The sequence below is a fragment of the Haliaeetus albicilla genome, chromosome Z (assembly GCF_947461875.1).
Source record: "Haliaeetus albicilla chromosome Z, bHalAlb1.1, whole genome shotgun sequence".
NCBI classification, from domain to species: Eukaryota; Metazoa; Chordata; class Aves; order Accipitriformes; family Accipitridae; genus Haliaeetus; species Haliaeetus albicilla.
The window spans coordinates 72,546,950-72,563,072 of record NC_091516.1 but is presented as its reverse complement, the minus strand read 5'-3'; the positions used below and the strand labels follow the sequence as shown (position 1 = coordinate 72,563,072).

The following is a 16,123-nucleotide window of genomic DNA, read 5'->3' as shown; positions in this document are numbered from 1 at the left end:
TCTATAGGGTCTATAGGATCCTTCAGGCACCCATGGTGGGGGTGGTGTGTTATGGGTCCAGAGGGGGCCTAGAGAAAATGGGGGTCTATAGGTTCCAGGGGTGTCTATAGGGCCCGAGGGGGATGGGGGGGGTCTTAGGGCCCGGGCGGGGCTATGGGATCTGGAGGAGCCCATGGTGCCGTAGGGCGTCGACCTAACTGCTGTTCTCTTCTTTTCTTCCAGTCTCTCCGAGTAACCCCCCAGTGGCCCCCCCAGTGCTCCCAGTAACCTCCAGTGCCCCCCCCAGCGCTCCCAGTAACCCCCCAGTTCTCCCCCAGCACTCCCAACAGCCCCCCAGTGCTCCCAGTAACCCCCCAGTGCTCCTAGTGCCCCCCTTTGCGGGGACCATGTTCCTGGTGAAGGGGTTGCTGGGGGGGGGTGGAGGTGGAGGGGGTGGAGGGGGGCTCCCTGGCGGCATTGGCTCGGTGCTGGGGGGGCTGCTGAGCGGTGGCGGTGCAGGGGGGCGTGGGGGCGGTGCCGGGGGGGCCATGGGGGTCCTGGGGGGCGTCATCAGTGCCATCAGGTGAGGGGACCTTGGGGATCGGGGGGGGGAGGATGTGGGATGGGGGGGCATTGGGGGGGACGACATCGAAGACATGGGGTTGGGGGGGACACGGGGAGACACTGGGGACACGGGGTTGGGGGGGACACGGGGGGACACAGGGGATGAGGGGTTGGAGGGACACGGGGGGACATCGGGGACATGGGGTTGGAGGGGACACATGTTGGGGAACACGGGGACACTGGGGATGTGGTGTTGCGGGGGACATGGGGGGACATTGGGGACATGCATTTTTGGGGACGGGGTGGGGACAGGGGGTGGAGTTGGGGTGACCCTGGGGGGGGTGTCACCCAGGGGTGGGGGTGACATGGGGGGGCCGGGGCACCCTGGGGTGCTCTGACCTCCCCACCCACCCCCCAGCGAAGCGGCTGCCCAGTATAACCCTGAGCCCCCAGTAAGTGACCTCCGGCCTGAGGACAGCCCCCTCCCCCCCAAGATTCTGGGGTCCCCCTACCCTGGTGACCCCCATCCTCACGATGGGGTGTCCTCCCTGCCTGGGTTTGGGAGGTCCCCTTTGACACCCTCCTCCGTGCCCTCCAGCCCCCCCGCACCCACATCTCCACGGTGGATGCCAACGAGAGTGAGGAGGTGCGGCAGTTCCGACGGCTCTTTGCCCAGCTCGCTGGGGATGTGAGTGACTACCGGATCCCCCAGGATCTTCCCAGGATACTGCCCCCCCCTGCCAAGACCCCCATGGATCTCCCAGATACTCCAGGATACCCCCCTCCCTGGATCCCCAGATCCCTGCCCCCCCCCCCGGATCCCCCCAGGATCCCTCTGGGATCCCCAAACCCCACTGGATCTTCCAGATTCTGCTTCCCCCCACCAGACTCCCCCGATCCCCCCTGCATCCCCCAATCCCCAAGGATCCCCAGATCCTACTGGATCCCCCAGACCCCTCACCTTGATCCCCCGATTCCCCCCCCTCCCCAGGGATCCTTGCTGGATCCCCCTCCCAGATCCCCAGATCCTACAGGATCCCCAGACCCCTGCACCCCCCGATCATCCCCTGGCCTCCCCCAGCCCCACAGGATCCCCCCAGATCTTCGGATCATTCCCAGCTCAGCACTTCCTGGATCCCATGGGTGCTGCCCCAGAATCCCCCAGCTGGATCCCCTGTCCCCCCCTCCAATCCCCTGGGATCTGCCCCCCCCCCCAGCCCCTCCTGCACCCCTCCAGCCCCCAATCCCCAGTGGGTCACTGGATCCCATGGGATCCCCCAAGCACCCCACTATCAGTGAGGGGGGTTCTCCGATCCCCAGGGTAGGGGGCAGGGGCAGGGCACCCCGGGGTGGGGGTCAGGGTGGGGGGGACCCCGTGGCACCTTCCCCATGCCTGTCTCCACAGGACATGGAGGTGAGTCCCACCGAGCTCATGAACATCCTCAACAAAGTCGTCACCCGCCGTAAGTGTCCACCCAAAAACGGGGGTGGGGGTGGGGGGTGGGGGCAACACAATGAGGGGGGGCAACACGTCTGGGGGGTCCTGGCACCCGCTGCCCATAAATCACCAGGGCTGGCAAGTGGCGAGCACAACCCTATAGCAGCCACAAGAGAATCCCCACACGGCCAGGGAAAAACCTCCAAAATGTTCCAGTTTTGGTTAAAATTTTGGGGAAGGAGGTGGGTCCCGCAGTTGTTCCACGCCGCCGCCAGGCCCGCAGGTACCGGGACCTCCCCTCCCCGGGGTGCCCCTGACCCTTCCTCCCCACAACGGCTGGGGCACCCCCCCAAAAATCATCTGCCCACTGCCCTCCCCCTCACCCCGTCCAGATCCCGACCTGAAGACGGATGGCTTTGGCCTTGACACCTGCCGCAGCATGGTGGCCGTGATGGACGTATCCTTTGGGGGTGGGAAGAGGGGGGGTATTTTTGGGGTTCAGGGAGGGGGGGTCCCCATTGCCACTGCAGATCTCCTTGACACCCCCCCCAGAGCGACACAACGGGGAAACTTGGCTTTGAGGAGTTCAAGTACCTGTGGAACAACATCAAGAAGTGGCAGGTGGGGAGGGGGGGCACCCCAAAATCGGGGGGACACCCCAAAATCTGGGAGACCACAAGGAACCCCAAATCTTTCCTCCAAAATGCGAGGGAGTGGCTACAGGGGATCTTCCTGAAGACCCCAAAATGATGGGGGGGTATATAGGGGTAATGGGGATCCCCCTGCCAAGTGGGACCCCTAAATCAGGGGCAGCAGAAAAAGGGCCCTCCTGGGACCCCAAAATTTTGGGAGGGGAGTATTGGGGAAAATGGGGTCCCCCCATCTCTGTAGGGACCCCCAAATCCTGGGGAGAGCATTGGGGGATCCCCAGGTCTGGGGGGGGGCATTGAAGCCCCACAAGTTTGGAATGAGGGGGTCACAAGGACCCCTGGAGGACACCAAAACTGGGGGGGGACACAGTATGGAGGCAATGGGGCTGCCCCCAATCCTGGGGCAGGGAAGGAATTGCGGGGGTGCATATTGGGGTACAGGGGGCCCACCCAACCCCCCCCATGCCCCCCCCCCCCCAGTGTATCTACAAGCAGTTCGACACCGACCGCTCGGGGACTATCGGGGTGCAGGAGCTGCCGGGGGCCTTCGAGGCCGCAGGTTTGGGGGTGCAGTAGAATTTGGGGGGGGAAATTGGGGGGCTGGAAGGGGTTGGAGGTGATGAGGGAGGGTCGTTGGGGGGGATTTGGGGAGCTGGAGGGTGGTTTGGGGAGGTCATGGGGGGCATTTGGGAGGCTCAGGGTGTTTGGGGGGGGGGATTTGGGGGTCCAGGAGATTTGGGGAGGGTGAGGGTATTGGGGGGTTGGAGGAATTGGGGGTGTCAGGGGTATTTGGGGGTGTTAGGGATATTTGGGGGGGTCAGGAAATTTGGGGGGGTCCGCAGTATTTGGGGGGTAGGAGCATTTGGGGGGGCAGGGCTCAGAATTTGGGGAGCGGTTGAGGGTATTGGGAGGGTCAGGGGTATTCAGGGGTTCATGGTATTGGGGGGGAATTGAGAGTATTTGGGGGGGTCAGGGGTATTTGGAGGGGTTATGAGAATTTTGGGGGGGGTCCAGGGTATTTGCGGGGGTTGGAGGAATTGGGGGGGGCATCTGGAGTATTTGGGGGGGCAGTGTTTTTGGGAGGGGTGGCATCTTGAGGGGGGGCAATGGGTCATTTTGGGGCTTGGGGACATTTTGGGGGAGCTGTGGGTTTTTTTGTGGGGCAGAGGATATTGAGAGGGGGTTAAAGGCAGTTGGGGGGGGGTCAAAGTTCATATGTGTAATTTCCCCCAGGCTTCCGTCTGCCCCCCCCACTTTGGGGTGTCCTGGGCCGTCGCTACGGCGACGAGGGGGGGAACCTCGATTTCGACAACTTCATCAGCTGCCTTGTGCGCCTCGACGCCATGTTCCGTAAGGGGGGCCCCCCAAATTTTGGAGGGGGTGGGGGCGTGTTGGCCATGGGAAGGGGGAACCCCAAGGAGGGGGGATCCCAGGAGCTGGGGGGGAGCACCGCAGGACTGAGCAATGCCCAGGGCTGGGGGCACCCCCAGAGTTATTGGGGTTCTCTGGGTGTTATTGGGGTGTTGGGGGGGGTCCCCTTGCAAGGGGGGGGCAGGGTGATGATCCTGGTTTTTGGGGCCCACCCCCCGGTTTTGGCCCCCCCCCCAGGTGCCTTCAAGTCGCTGGACCGGGATGGGAGCGGGCAGATCCGCGTCAGCCTCCAGGAGGTGGGTTTGGGGGTGCCCCCCCATGGGATGATTTGTGGGGTCCCATCGGTCCCTTTTTTGGGGTGTCCCCAGACTGGGGGGTGTTCCACAGGAGGGGGTGGAAGGAGGTGGTCCCCCAAAACTGCCCTGGGTCTGCCCAGCCAGGCCCTATATCACTATAGAGCACCCCAAATCCTTATAGAGCACCCCAAATTTTTAATGGGGCACCCCAGTCCCTATAGAGCACCCCCAGATCCTCACAGAGCCCCCCGCACATCCCCAGGAAGTCACCCCCCAATATCTATAGGTAACCCCCCAATCCCTATAGGGACTTTTAGGACACCCCCCCCCCAATCCCTGTAAGACTCTCCAAATCCCCATAGGAAGCCTGTGATCCCTATAGGGGATCCCCAACTCCCCGTAAAGCACCGCAGGTCCCTATAGAGCAGCAATGCCCCTGCCCAGACCCCCCCCAATCCCTACAGAGCCCCCTCAAATCCATATAGGGTGGCCCTGATTCCTAGGGGGGGACGACAGCCCCCCCAGTCCCTTTAGAGTGACCCCAGTTCTATAGGAGACTCCTTTGGGCGGGTCCTGATCCCTATAGGGATACACTAAATCCCCCTGGGGTGGCCCCCAACCCTTCTGGGCCCTCTAGCTGCTATAGGGCCCCTATAGCCCTTATAGGACCCGTATGGCTCCCTGTAGTCTTTATGGCCCCCTACTGCCCCTGTAGGGCTCCTATAGCCCCCGGTGACCTGGCACCTTCTCTCCGCAGTGGCTGCAGCTCACCATGTACTCCTGAGGCACCTGCGCTTGGGGGGGGGCACCTGGCGCCCCCCACACCTCCCCACATCCGCACCCCCACATTCACACACACATCCCGCACCCCGCTGCTAACCTCCCCCCGCCGCCGACTGTGCCATGGGGGGCCCAGGCCCCTTCCCAGTAAAGATCACCCAGTCCCACCCAGCTCCTTTGTCTTTTTTTTTTGGGGGGGGAGGTATAGAGCTATAGGGGGGGTGCTATAGGGGATATGGGTGCTATGGGGGGGCTATAGGGGGTACAGATGCTACAGGAGCCATGGGGGTATGGGTGCTGTAGGAGGTGTGGGTGCTCCAGGGGCTATAGGGAGTGCTATAGGGAGCGCTATAGGGAGCTATAGGGGATACGGGTGCTACAGGGGCTATAGGAGGCATGAATGCTATAGGAAGCCATAGGGGGTACAGGTGCTACAGGGGTTATAGGGGTATTGGTGCTATGGGGGGCTATAGGGGGTATGGGCGTTGGGGGACTATAGGGGGTACGGGTGCTATAGGGAGCTATAGGGGATACGGATGCTACAGGGGTCATATGGGTATGGGAGCTATAGAAGGTATGGGTGCTATAGGGGGTGTGGGTGCTATAGGGATGTGGCTGTTCCAGGGAGCTGTAAGGATAGGAAGGTATAGCAGGTATGGGTGCTATAGGGGATATAGGGGTAGGGGTGGTATGGGGAGCCATAGGATGTATGGGTGCTATAGGGTGTATAGGGGTATGGTGCTATAGGGCCTATAAGGGTGGGTCTGCTATAGGAGCTGTAGGGCTCAGAAGTCACAGGAGGTATGGGTGCTATAGGGGGGTATAAGGAGTATGGTGTGCCATAGGTGTATGGGTGCTATAGGGCCTATAGGCACTGTAGGAGCCATTAGGGATAGTGGAGCTATGGGGCGGGGGGATAGAGAACCTATAGGAGTGTACGGGGGCTACTCTATGGGGCTGGGAGGTATAGGATGGGGGGGGTATAGGGGTAGGGGTATAGGGCATACAGGGCCATTGGGGCTGGGGCGCAGGGGGGGAGCGGTGTCCCACGGGAGCAGTGTCCCGGGGGTCGGTAACGAGGTGTCGGGGCGGGTTCCCGGTGCCCCGGGCGGGGGTCGGTGCCCCGGGGGGGGGGGGTCGGTGTCCTCCGAGGTGGGGGTCGGTGTCCTCCGAGGGGGCTCCCGGTGCCCCGGGGGGGGCGGGTCGGTGTCCTCCGGGACCTGCGTCCCCGTGCCCCGGGGGTCGGGAACGAGGTGTCCGGGGGGGGGGTCCCGGTGCCCGGGGTTGGAGGGGGCGGATATCCCGTATTTAGCTCAAAGGGCCCCGGGGCAGGGGGTGAGCCCCCTCCGGTACGCTCTCGCTTACCGCCCGTCCCCGTAGGTGCTCCTCCGGCCGTGACCGCCCCCCCCGCCGTCCCCCCCCGCCCCTCCCGGTGGGCGGACGGGCCCGAGGCGATGGCGGCGCCCCCGGGGCGGCGGGAGCGGCTGCGGGCGCTGGCGCTGGGGCGGGGGGGGTTACTGGGACTGGAGACGTTACTGGATCTGCTGGTGGGACTGGCGGGGGGGCTACGGCACCGGTACCGGGACACCGGGAACAACGGGAACGGGAGCGAGAGCGAGAGACACGTCCGGGATTTTCTGAGCTGGGGTGAGAGGGGAGGGAACGGGATGGGGGGGGGGGACACGGACCGGGGGTTATGAGACCGGGAAGTATAGGACGGGGGGTTACGGGACTAGGGGGGTACGGAGCGGGGGGGGGGGTACGGGACCGCGGGGGGACGGCACCGGGCAGTATGGGACCAGGCGCTCCGGTGCGGGACTGGGGGGGGGCGCGGGACCAGGGGGGCGTACGAGACTGGGGGGTACGGGACTGGGGGGGTACGGGACCAGGGAGTATGAGACCGGGAAGCACGGGACCGGGGGGGTTACGGGACCGGGGAGTCCATGACTGGGGGGGGGGTCCGGAGTCCGGGACCGGGGGGGACACGGCTGGGACCGGGCACTCCGGTACGGGGCGGGTACGGGAGCACGACCGGAGCGGGGGGGGGGAGGCGAGGGGGGGGTCGGGCGGTCCGGTACCGGTGGGGGTCCGGCAACGGGAGACGGGGCGACCGGGGGGGGGGTGGTGGTGGTGATCCGGTACCGGGGGGGGGGGGGCGGGTCCTGGACGCCTGGGTCCCCTGGGTGGGGGGGGTGGGGGGGCGATGGCGCCGCTCCTTTTCTGGGCACGTCGGGCCCAGCCCCCCCCCGCGGACGCCGATCGCTGCGCGGCCATAAATGGGCTGAGGGTGCGCGGCCACCCCCCCGCCCAGGGGCACCGAGGGTGTCACCACCCCCCCGGGACTGTCACACCCCCCCGGACAGCCACCCCCCCGGAACTGTCACCCTCCCTCCCCCGGACTGCCGCCCCTCCCCCCGGGACTGCCACCCCCCCCCCCAGGACTGTCACCTGCCCCACTGGCTTCCCCACCCCAGGGCCTCCCCAACTTCCCTGGGACCCCCAAACTCCAGACACCCCCCCTTAACTCCGCTCCCGACCCCCCCCCAGGGACTCCCCCCTCCGCCAGGGTGCGCCCAAATCCCATCAGCCCCCCCTCCCATGACCACAGGCCATCCAAAAACCTGAGAGCCCCCCCCTCAAAAGAGCCAGCCCCCCCGATCCAGCGACACCCACGAAACCCCAAGCACCCCCCCGGGCACGCCCCCCTTGTACCCCAATACCCCCCCCAAGCCCCATGAACCCCCCGCAATGCCCCAGCTCCCCCTGCAGTGGATTCTCCACTGGCTTGTATTGGGGTTGTGCTCCCCCATTGCACCCCCAAACCTGAGCTTCTCCCCCAAATCCACCCCCCTGGGGTAATTGGCCTCCCACGGGTGCTGACACCACCCCCACCCATGGGTGCCCCCCCCAGCGGAGCCGGTGGCCGCCCAGGTGCAGGAGCTGCAGTTGCAACGAAGCGACTTTGAGATCTTGAAGGTGATCGGGCGTGGGGCCTTCAGCGAGGTAAGGGGGGGGGCGAAGAGGGGGGGTGACATGGGTGACACCACAGGTGACACTATGGGTGGTCCCGCAGGTGGCTGTGGTGCGGATGAAGGAGTCGGGGCAGATCTACGCCATGAAGATTATGAACAAGTGGGACATGCTGCGGCGTGGAGAGGTGAGGGGACATGGGGCGGGACACGGAGGGACACACAGGGGTGGCAGGGGGGACATGGGGGATGTGGGGGGAGGCACAAGGACATGGGGGGTGTGTGGAATGGGGACACAGAGGGAGGGGGACAAGGGAGTCCTGGGGACCCAGAGGGGATGTGGAATGATGGGGACAGGGGTGGCACTGGGGTGGGTGACTCAGGGGGACAGGGGTGACACAGGGTCCCTAGGGCTGACCCTGACCCCTCAATGCCTGGGGTTGAGATGGGGGGGTGTGTGTGTGTGACCTTGCAGGTGACCTCGGTGTCTGGGGGTGACACAGGGGGTGACCCCTGGGGGGGACACAGGACTCCGATGCCACCTGTGTCTGTGTCCCCAGGTGTCCTGTTTCCGGGAGGAGAGGGAGGTGCTGGCACGGGGGGACCAGCGCTGGATCACCCGCCTCCACTTCGCCTTCCAGGACCCCCAGTGCCTGGTGAGGGGACATCCCCCCATGGGGACATCCCCCCCATGGGGACACCACCCCATCCCCCCTGCCCCGCAACAGCCCTGGTGGTCCCCAGAGAACAGCCCCCAGCACCCCTGGGTGCCCCCAGGGAGCCCCCATGGCCCTGTGTCCCCATGCCACCCCCGTGTCCCCATCACTGCACCACCGCTGTGTCCCCACACCATGGTTGTGTCTCCTGTCCCCATCCCATCCCTGTGTTCCTGTGCCACTCCCTGTGTCCCTATACCCACGTCATCCCTGTGCCATGCCTGTGTCCCTGTGCCATCCCCATGTCCCTGTGCTGTCCCCATGTCCCCACACCATCCCTGTGTCTCCATCCCCATATCCCCATGTCCCCATGCCACTCCTGTGTCCCCATCCCCACATCATCCCTATGCCATCCCTGTGTCCCCATGCCATACCTGTATCCTGTGTCCCTGTGCCATCTTCACGTCCCCATCCCCGTGTCCCTGTGCCGTGCCCGTGTGTCCATGCCCCACCTGTCGTGTCCCCCCCCTGCAGTACCTGGTCATGGAGTACTACGTGGGGGGGGACCTCCTGACCCTGCTCAGCAAATTTGGGGACCGGCTGCCCCTTGCCATGGCGCGCTTCTACCTGGCCGAGCTGGTGATGGCCATTGACTCCATCCACCGCCTGGGCTACGTCCACCGGTGGGCACGGGGCTGGGGACACGGGGGGGACATGGTATGCGGCTGAGGGGGCATGGGGGGGACACCAGGAGACATGGCATGGGGCTGGGGACACATGGGGGACACACATGGGGGGATGTGGCATGGGGCTGGGGGGACATGGACGGGATGTGGGGGACATGGCATAGGGCTGGGGAGAAACAGGGGGGACACGGGGGGACATAGCACGGGGCTGGGTACACGCAGCGGGCATGACAGGGCTGGGGACACATGGCACAGGGTCGGAGACACGTGGTGGGGACACGGCACAGGGGGTGGAGACACCAGGGTAGGGGGATGTGGGGGCAATTGGGGACACAAGGAGGAGCTGCGGGGGATATATGGGGACATGGGTGAGGACCTGAGGGACATGGAGGGGACAAAGGAGGAGCATGGGGACACAGGAAGGACATGGGGGCACATGAGGATGTGGGGGCAAGTGGGGACATGAAGGGACAAAAGGGGACATGGAGGGACAGGAGGGCACATGAGGATTTGGGGGCAAGTGGGGACACGAAGGGACAAAAGGGGACATGGAGGGACAGGGGGGCACACAAGCAACATGTGGGACATGGGGAGGACTGGGGCACTGGGGGCCATGGTGGCGGTGGCAGGGGGGGGAGACACGGGGTGACAGAGGCCACCTGTTTCCCCCCCCCCCAAGGGACATCAAACCCGACAACATCCTCCTGGACCGCTGGGGCCACGTCCGGCTCGGGGACTTCGGCTCCTGCCTCAAGCTGGGACCTGACGGCACCGTGAGTAGGGACATGGGGGCAGGGGGACATGGGGGCAGGGGGGTGACCTGGAGCTCAACCCTGCTATGAGGACCCAGAGAATCCCCCATTCCCACGTCCCCATGTCCCCAGTTCCAATGTCCCCATGTCCCACCTCGCCTACCCCCCCATCCCCTGTCCAACACCCCCCTTGTCCCCATGTCCCGTGTCCCCATGTCCCCAATCCTCATGTCCCCATGTCCCACCTCCCCCATCCCTGTGTTATGTCCCTGGTTCCAATCTCCCTGTGTCCCCATATCCCATCTCCCCCATCTCCCATGTCCCTGTGTCCCCAGTCCCCATGTCCCAACACCCCACACCATCCAACGCCCCCTGCTCCGTCCCTGTGTCCCCCCACCCCAGGTGCGCTCCTCGGTGGCCGTGGGGACCCCCGACTACTTGTCCCCTGAGATACTGCTGGCAGTGGAGGACCCCACCCGCTCCTACGGCCCCGAGTGTGACTGGTGGGCACTGGGAGTACTGGCCTACGAGATGTTCTTTGGGCAGCCGCCCTTCTTTGCCGAGTCCCTGCCCGAGACCTACTCCAAGATCCTCCACTTCCAGGTGTGTGGGGGGGACGGGACTGGGGCAGTGGGAGGGAACTAGGAGGTGGTGGTGGGCACGGGGAGAGGTCTGGAGGGCACTCGGAGGGAGCTGGGGGGCACTGGGAGGGGGCTGGGAGGCACTGGGACATTACTGGGAGGTTACTGGGGGTTACTGGATGTTACTGAGAGGTTACTGGGGTTACTGGGAGGTTACTGGAGGTTACTGGGATGTTACTCGAGGCACTGGGCGTTACTGGGAGGCACTGGGACATTACTGGGAGGCTACTGTCACGCTACTTGGGAGGCTATTGGGGATTACTGGGAGGCTACTGGCGGGTTGCTGGGAGGTTACTGGGAGGTTGCTGGGAGGTTACTGGGAAGCTACTGGGAGGTTGCTGGGAGGTTAGTGGGAAGCTACTGGGAGGCTGCTGGGGGTTATGGGGGCGGAGCTGACGCCGGCCCCGCCCCCAGGACCACCTGCACCTGCCGGACGACCCGCCCCCGGCGGCGGGAGGGGGCGCGGCCGCGGGCGAAGGGGGCGTGGCCCCGGCGGCGGGGGCGTGCCCGCGGGTGCCGGCGGCGGCGCGGGAGCTGGTGCGGGGCCTGCTGTGCGCGCGGGAGGCGCGCCTGGGGCGGGGCGGGGCGCGAGACTTCCGGGGGCTGCAGCTGTTTGCGGGGCTGCGCTGGTCCGCGCTCCGCCGCGCCGCCCCCCCCTTCGCCCCCGCTGCCGCCGGCGCCGCCGACACCTCCAATTTCGACGTGCTCGACGACTGCCTCAGCCAGACGGTGCGGGGCGCCGCCGGCACCGACCAACCCCTCCCCAGCCCCGGGACTCCCCCCCTCCCTTCATGGCACCCGCCCGCACCGGGACCGCCCCCCCCCGGGACCCCTCTCATGGGACCGGCCCACACCGGGACCCAGCCCCCCCGCGACACCCCCCCCATGGAACTCCGCACCGGGACCCCCCCGGGACACCCCCTCATGGGACCCGCCCGCACGGGGACACACTCCTCCCCCCAGGACACCCCCCCATTGGGACCTGCCCGCACTGGGACACCCCCCCGGGACTCCCCGTCATGGGACCCCCGCCCATGGACCTCCCCCCGTCCCAGGACCCCATCCTGGGACCCCCCCCCCCCCCATGGGACCCGTGCACCCAGGGACCCCCCCCATCCGTTGAACCCCGCCCAGGACACGCCCCCATGGGACCCCCCCCGGGACCACTTGACCACCCCCCCCACCCCCCATGGGAACCCCTCCTTGGGACCCCCCCACCCACGAGCCCCTCTCAGCGCCCCCCTCCATGACAACCTCACCCCCCCTATGGGACCCCCACCCCGGACCGCCGCCATTGGCCTCACTTGGGAGCCCCCAATCACCCCAGGGACCCCCACTGGCCCCTACTGGGACCCCCCCCCGGGTGCTCTCCCCCCCCATGTCTAACACCCGCCCCCCCCAGGAACCCCTGGGGGAACCGTGGGACCCCCCCGAACTGGGGCTGCACCTCCCGTTTGTGGGGTACTCATACGCCCGAGGACACCCCGAGTGAGCACGGGGAGGGAGACGGGGGGCTGGGGGTAACGGGGTGTGTGTGTGGGAATACAAAACGGGGGGGAACTGGGGGCACTGGGGAAATGGGGGGGTGGGGGTGGGATAACCCCTGGGTGTCCCCTGGTGGGGGTCCCTGCAGAGGGGCCCCAGGTGGCCCCCCCGCCCCCCATTTTGTGTGTGTGTGTCTCCCCGCCCTAGGGAGGAGGAGGAGGAGGAGGAGGAGGAGGAGGAGGAGGAGGAGGATGAAGAGGAAGATGACGAGTGGGACCAGGACGTGGCCATGGAGCTGGAGGGGGACTGGGGGACCCCCCCGGAGACGGGGACCCCCCCACCTATGGGGACCCCGCCACCCATGGGGACCCCCCCGGCCGTAGGGACGCCCCCAGCCATTGGATGCCCCCCAACAACAGCCCCCCCCCCAGCCACAGGGATCCCTCTGTCCCAGGCCCCCCCCCCCCCCCGTGGGGACCCCCCCTCAAAAAGAGGCCCCCCCGCCCCTGGGCACCCCCGAACCCACAGACCCTCCTCCCCCAAAAGAGCCCCACATACCTTCAGAGGCACCCCAACCCATGGGAGCACCCCCCCAAAAAGAGCCCCCCTCCCCCACGGGGGCTCCCCCACAAAACCCCCACCCCCCACCCACGGAGCCCCCCCCACCCATGGGTGCCCCCCCTCCAAAAGGACCCCCTCCATCCACGAGCCCCCCCCCATCCCAGGGCCCCCCCCCAGACACGGGGGCCCCCCCGCGGACGCCACCCCCTGGCTGTGCAGCCCCCCGGGGCACGGACCCCCGCCGGGCACCCACCGAGGAGCCGGTATGTGTGTGGGGGAGGAGGGTGTCGGTATCCGGGGGGTGGTGTGGTGTGTGTGTTCCTGGAGGGGGTCCTGGTGCTGGAAGGAAGGGGTCGGTGCCCCGGGGAAGGGGTCCCAGGGGAGGCCAGTGTCCGCGGAGGGGGTCCCACTGCCCCGGGGGGTGTCCCGGGGAAGGTGAGTGTCTGGGGAGGTGGTCCCGGTGCCCCGGGGGAGGTCCCGGTACCCCGGGGGTTCCCACGCCGTCGCGGTTCCCGCAGGCGCCGTCGGCGGCGGCCACGGAGCTCTCCGAGAAGGCGGGGCCGGTGCTGGAGGAGGCGGGGCCTGTAGCGGCGGAGGCGGGGCCGGTGGCGGAGGAGGCGGAGCTGCGGGCGGCGCTGGCGGCGGAGCGGCGCGGGCGGGCGGCGCTGGAGCGGGAGCTGGGGCTGCTGCGGGCGGCGGGACAGGGGCTGGCCCGGTACGGGGGGGACACAGCGGGACCGGGGAGGGGTGACACCGGGTACCGGGAGCGGGGGGGGGGGGGTGACACCTGGGTGACAGCCAGTACCGGGGGGGGTGACCAGGTACCGGACACACACACACACCTGGGTGACAGCCAGTACCGGGGGGAGGGGGAGTGTGACACAAGGGACCCCGGATACGACAGGGGTGACACTGTGCTATAGGGCAGGGACATGGGGGACCGGCGAGGGGGGGGTCCTGGGGGGCGTCTGGGGGTGTCCCTGGGGGTGTCCCCACATGTCCCCACCTGACACCCCCCCTTCCAGGCGCCTGCAGGAGGCCGAGAGCCGCAACCTGGAACTGGAAGCAAAGCTGCAGCGGCTGCAGAGACCCCCCCCGGGGCCAGGGCCCCCCCCGCAGGAAGGTAAGGCCCGACCCCAACCTCCCCCAGCCCCCCCCCCCCGATATTCCCTCAGGGACACTCTCTAGCCCCCTTTAAATGTCTTGGGTACACCCAACACCCCTCAGACCCACCCCCCAAATCACTTATCCCCCCCGACCCCCCCAAAGTCCCTTGGCAGAGCTTGACCCCCCCCCCAAATCACTCAAGTCCCCCCCAAATCCCTTGGGTAGCCCTGAAACCCTTCACAGGATGGGGGGGGTGGGGCGAGGATCGGGGCGTCATGCCCTCCCCACAATGGGGGGGGGCCCAAAGAGTATTGGGGGGCCGGCAGGACTTCATCTGCTCCCCAAAATGGGGGCACCCCAAAAAAGGATATTGGGAGGGGACCCAGGAACTTGTCCCCTTGCTGAAATGGACGGGGTGTCCCAAAAAGGTGGGATCAGGGCCTCACCCTCTCCTCAAAATGGGGGGGACACCCCAAAAAGGGTATTTAGGGGGGTCAGGACCTGATTCTGCCTGCCCCCCCCCATTTCCCTTGCAGGAGTCGCAGGGCAGCCCCCCACGATCATGGCCCCCCCCGTGGAGCCCTCGGCGGATGTAAGACTTGGGGGGGGGGTGGTGGTGTCACGGTTTGGGGGGGGTAGTTTTGGGGGCTGCTGACGCTCTCTGCTCTCTCCGCAGCCCGGCAGCGGGGGCCCCCCCCGGCTTTTCCGCTCCCCCCTGGGGGTGCCCCTATCTCGGCACCTCCTGCTCTGGGCCCGGGTATGTGGGGCTGCGCGGGCTGCTGTCACTGTCACTGTCACCCCCCAACACTGCTACCCCCCCCCCCCCCCCCCGGGCATGGCCACCCCCTCCAGGCTGGGAACAACCCTCCCCTCTCCCGGGCATGGCCACCAGCCCCAGGAGGGGACCACTACGGCCACCCCCCCCACCCAGGCCACTGCCGGGCAGTGCCACCCCCTCCCCAGGCTGTCACCTCCGCCACACTGCCACCCCCCCCGGGAAGTGCCACCTCTGACACTGTCACCCCCCCCAGGCTGTGTCACCCTGCTCACCGCCATTTTTCACCCAAGGCCACATTCCCCACCCCCCCGTCCCCACACCCCCACCTCCCAGGGCCACCCCCAAATCAGGGGGTCCCCGGTGGGGGTGTGTGTGTGTGCGTGCACCAGCCAGAGGGGACCTGGAGTGGGGGGGGGGGTGGTGACAGGGCCACTACCACACGCCCTGACCCCCTCCCTGTCCCCAGGTTCCCCACCCCAGTGCCACCAAGGACTGCCTGCTGCTCTGTGCTGCCGGCCTGCGCCCTGCTGCCCCCCCCGGGACGCCCCCCTGAGAGGGGACCCAGGCATCCAGCAAGGGCGGGGGGACCCAGGCACCCGGGCTCACCAGCACCCCCTCTTCTTGCACATGACCCCCCCCCTCCTTCCCCACAGCAGGGGGGGGACACACACAATGACCTCCCCCCAACAACCCCCTCTGTACATAGCCCCCCCCTAACCACTAGGCACAGGGGGGGACCCTAAGCATCTGGGCCTCCCCCACCCCAGGGAGGGGGTCACACTGTTGCCCCCATGACTGGCAACGAGGGGCAGTGGGACCCGACCCCCCCCCAAGGTGGGTGGGGGGCACCCCCCCCTCGTGCCACCCTGGGGGGCCTCCCTGGGGCACCCCCACTGCCCCCTGCTAGTAATTTATTTGTAGGGACACCCCACATTTGCACTAAGCCCCCAGTTATTTATACCCCTCCCCATTCCCCCCCCCTTGGTTATTTTGGCCCCCCCCAGTTTGTTGCCCCCCCACCCCCAGGGAGAAGATGAGAATAAAGTTGTGTTTCTGCAACCGGCCTCTGCACTGGGACACACACACACATGTGGGGACCCCAAGATGGCCCTGGAGGGGAGGCAATCATGTCCTGCCCGCCCCCGTCCCCCAGGCATGGGGATGTGGGGACAGCAGCGCTGTGTTCCCAAGCCATCCCCATGTCACCCTGTGCCACCCATCATGTCCCCAGTCTGTCCCCATGTGCCACCCATCATGTCCGCAGTCCATCCCTGTCCCACCACATCACCCATCGTGTCCCCAGTCGGTCCCTGTCCCACCACATGTCACCCATTGTGTCCCCAGTCCATCCGTGTGTCCCCATCTCACCCAACATGTCCCCAGTTGTCACCCATCGTATCCCCAGTGCCG

General features: G+C 66.9%; 2 protein-coding genes across 4 annotated transcripts; both read left to right on the top strand.

Annotated features, from left to right (window-relative positions):
• Positions 1–386: 386 nt before the first annotated feature.
• On the top strand, positions 387–5,245 carry CAPNS1 (calpain small subunit 1). Its single transcript, XM_069777199.1, has 10 exons — positions 387–562; positions 962–995; positions 1,142–1,231; positions 1,949–2,006; positions 2,374–2,438; positions 2,534–2,602; positions 3,112–3,190; positions 3,865–3,981; positions 4,240–4,298; positions 5,056–5,245. The coding sequence occupies exons 1-10, from the start codon at positions 387–389 to the stop codon at positions 5,080–5,082; spliced, it is 774 nt and encodes a 257-aa protein (XP_069633300.1). The 3' UTR covers positions 5,083–5,245.
• A 1,260-nt stretch (positions 5,246–6,505) lies between these two features.
• LOC138683839 (uncharacterized) lies at positions 6,506–15,772 on the top strand. Of its 3 annotated transcripts, XM_069776711.1 has the most exons (15): positions 6,508–6,725; positions 7,990–8,081; positions 8,152–8,235; positions 8,608–8,703; positions 9,238–9,386; positions 10,069–10,162; positions 10,544–10,744; positions 11,197–11,511; positions 12,185–12,270; positions 12,475–13,091; positions 13,347–13,543; positions 13,854–13,951; positions 14,472–14,527; positions 14,612–14,692; positions 15,180–15,772. In XM_069776711.1, the coding sequence occupies exons 1-15, from the start codon at positions 6,533–6,535 to the stop codon at positions 15,428–15,430; spliced, it is 2,610 nt and encodes an 869-aa protein (XP_069632812.1). In that variant the 5' UTR covers positions 6,508–6,532; the 3' UTR covers positions 15,431–15,772. The 3 variants fall into 3 exon arrangements, with proteins under 3 accessions (XP_069632814.1, XP_069632813.1, XP_069632812.1); XM_069776713.1 differs by lacking the exon at positions 14,612–14,692 and having other exon boundaries at positions 6,506–6,725; XM_069776712.1 differs by lacking the exon at positions 14,472–14,527 and having other exon boundaries at positions 6,507–6,725.
• Positions 15,773–16,123: the final 351 nt, after the last annotated feature.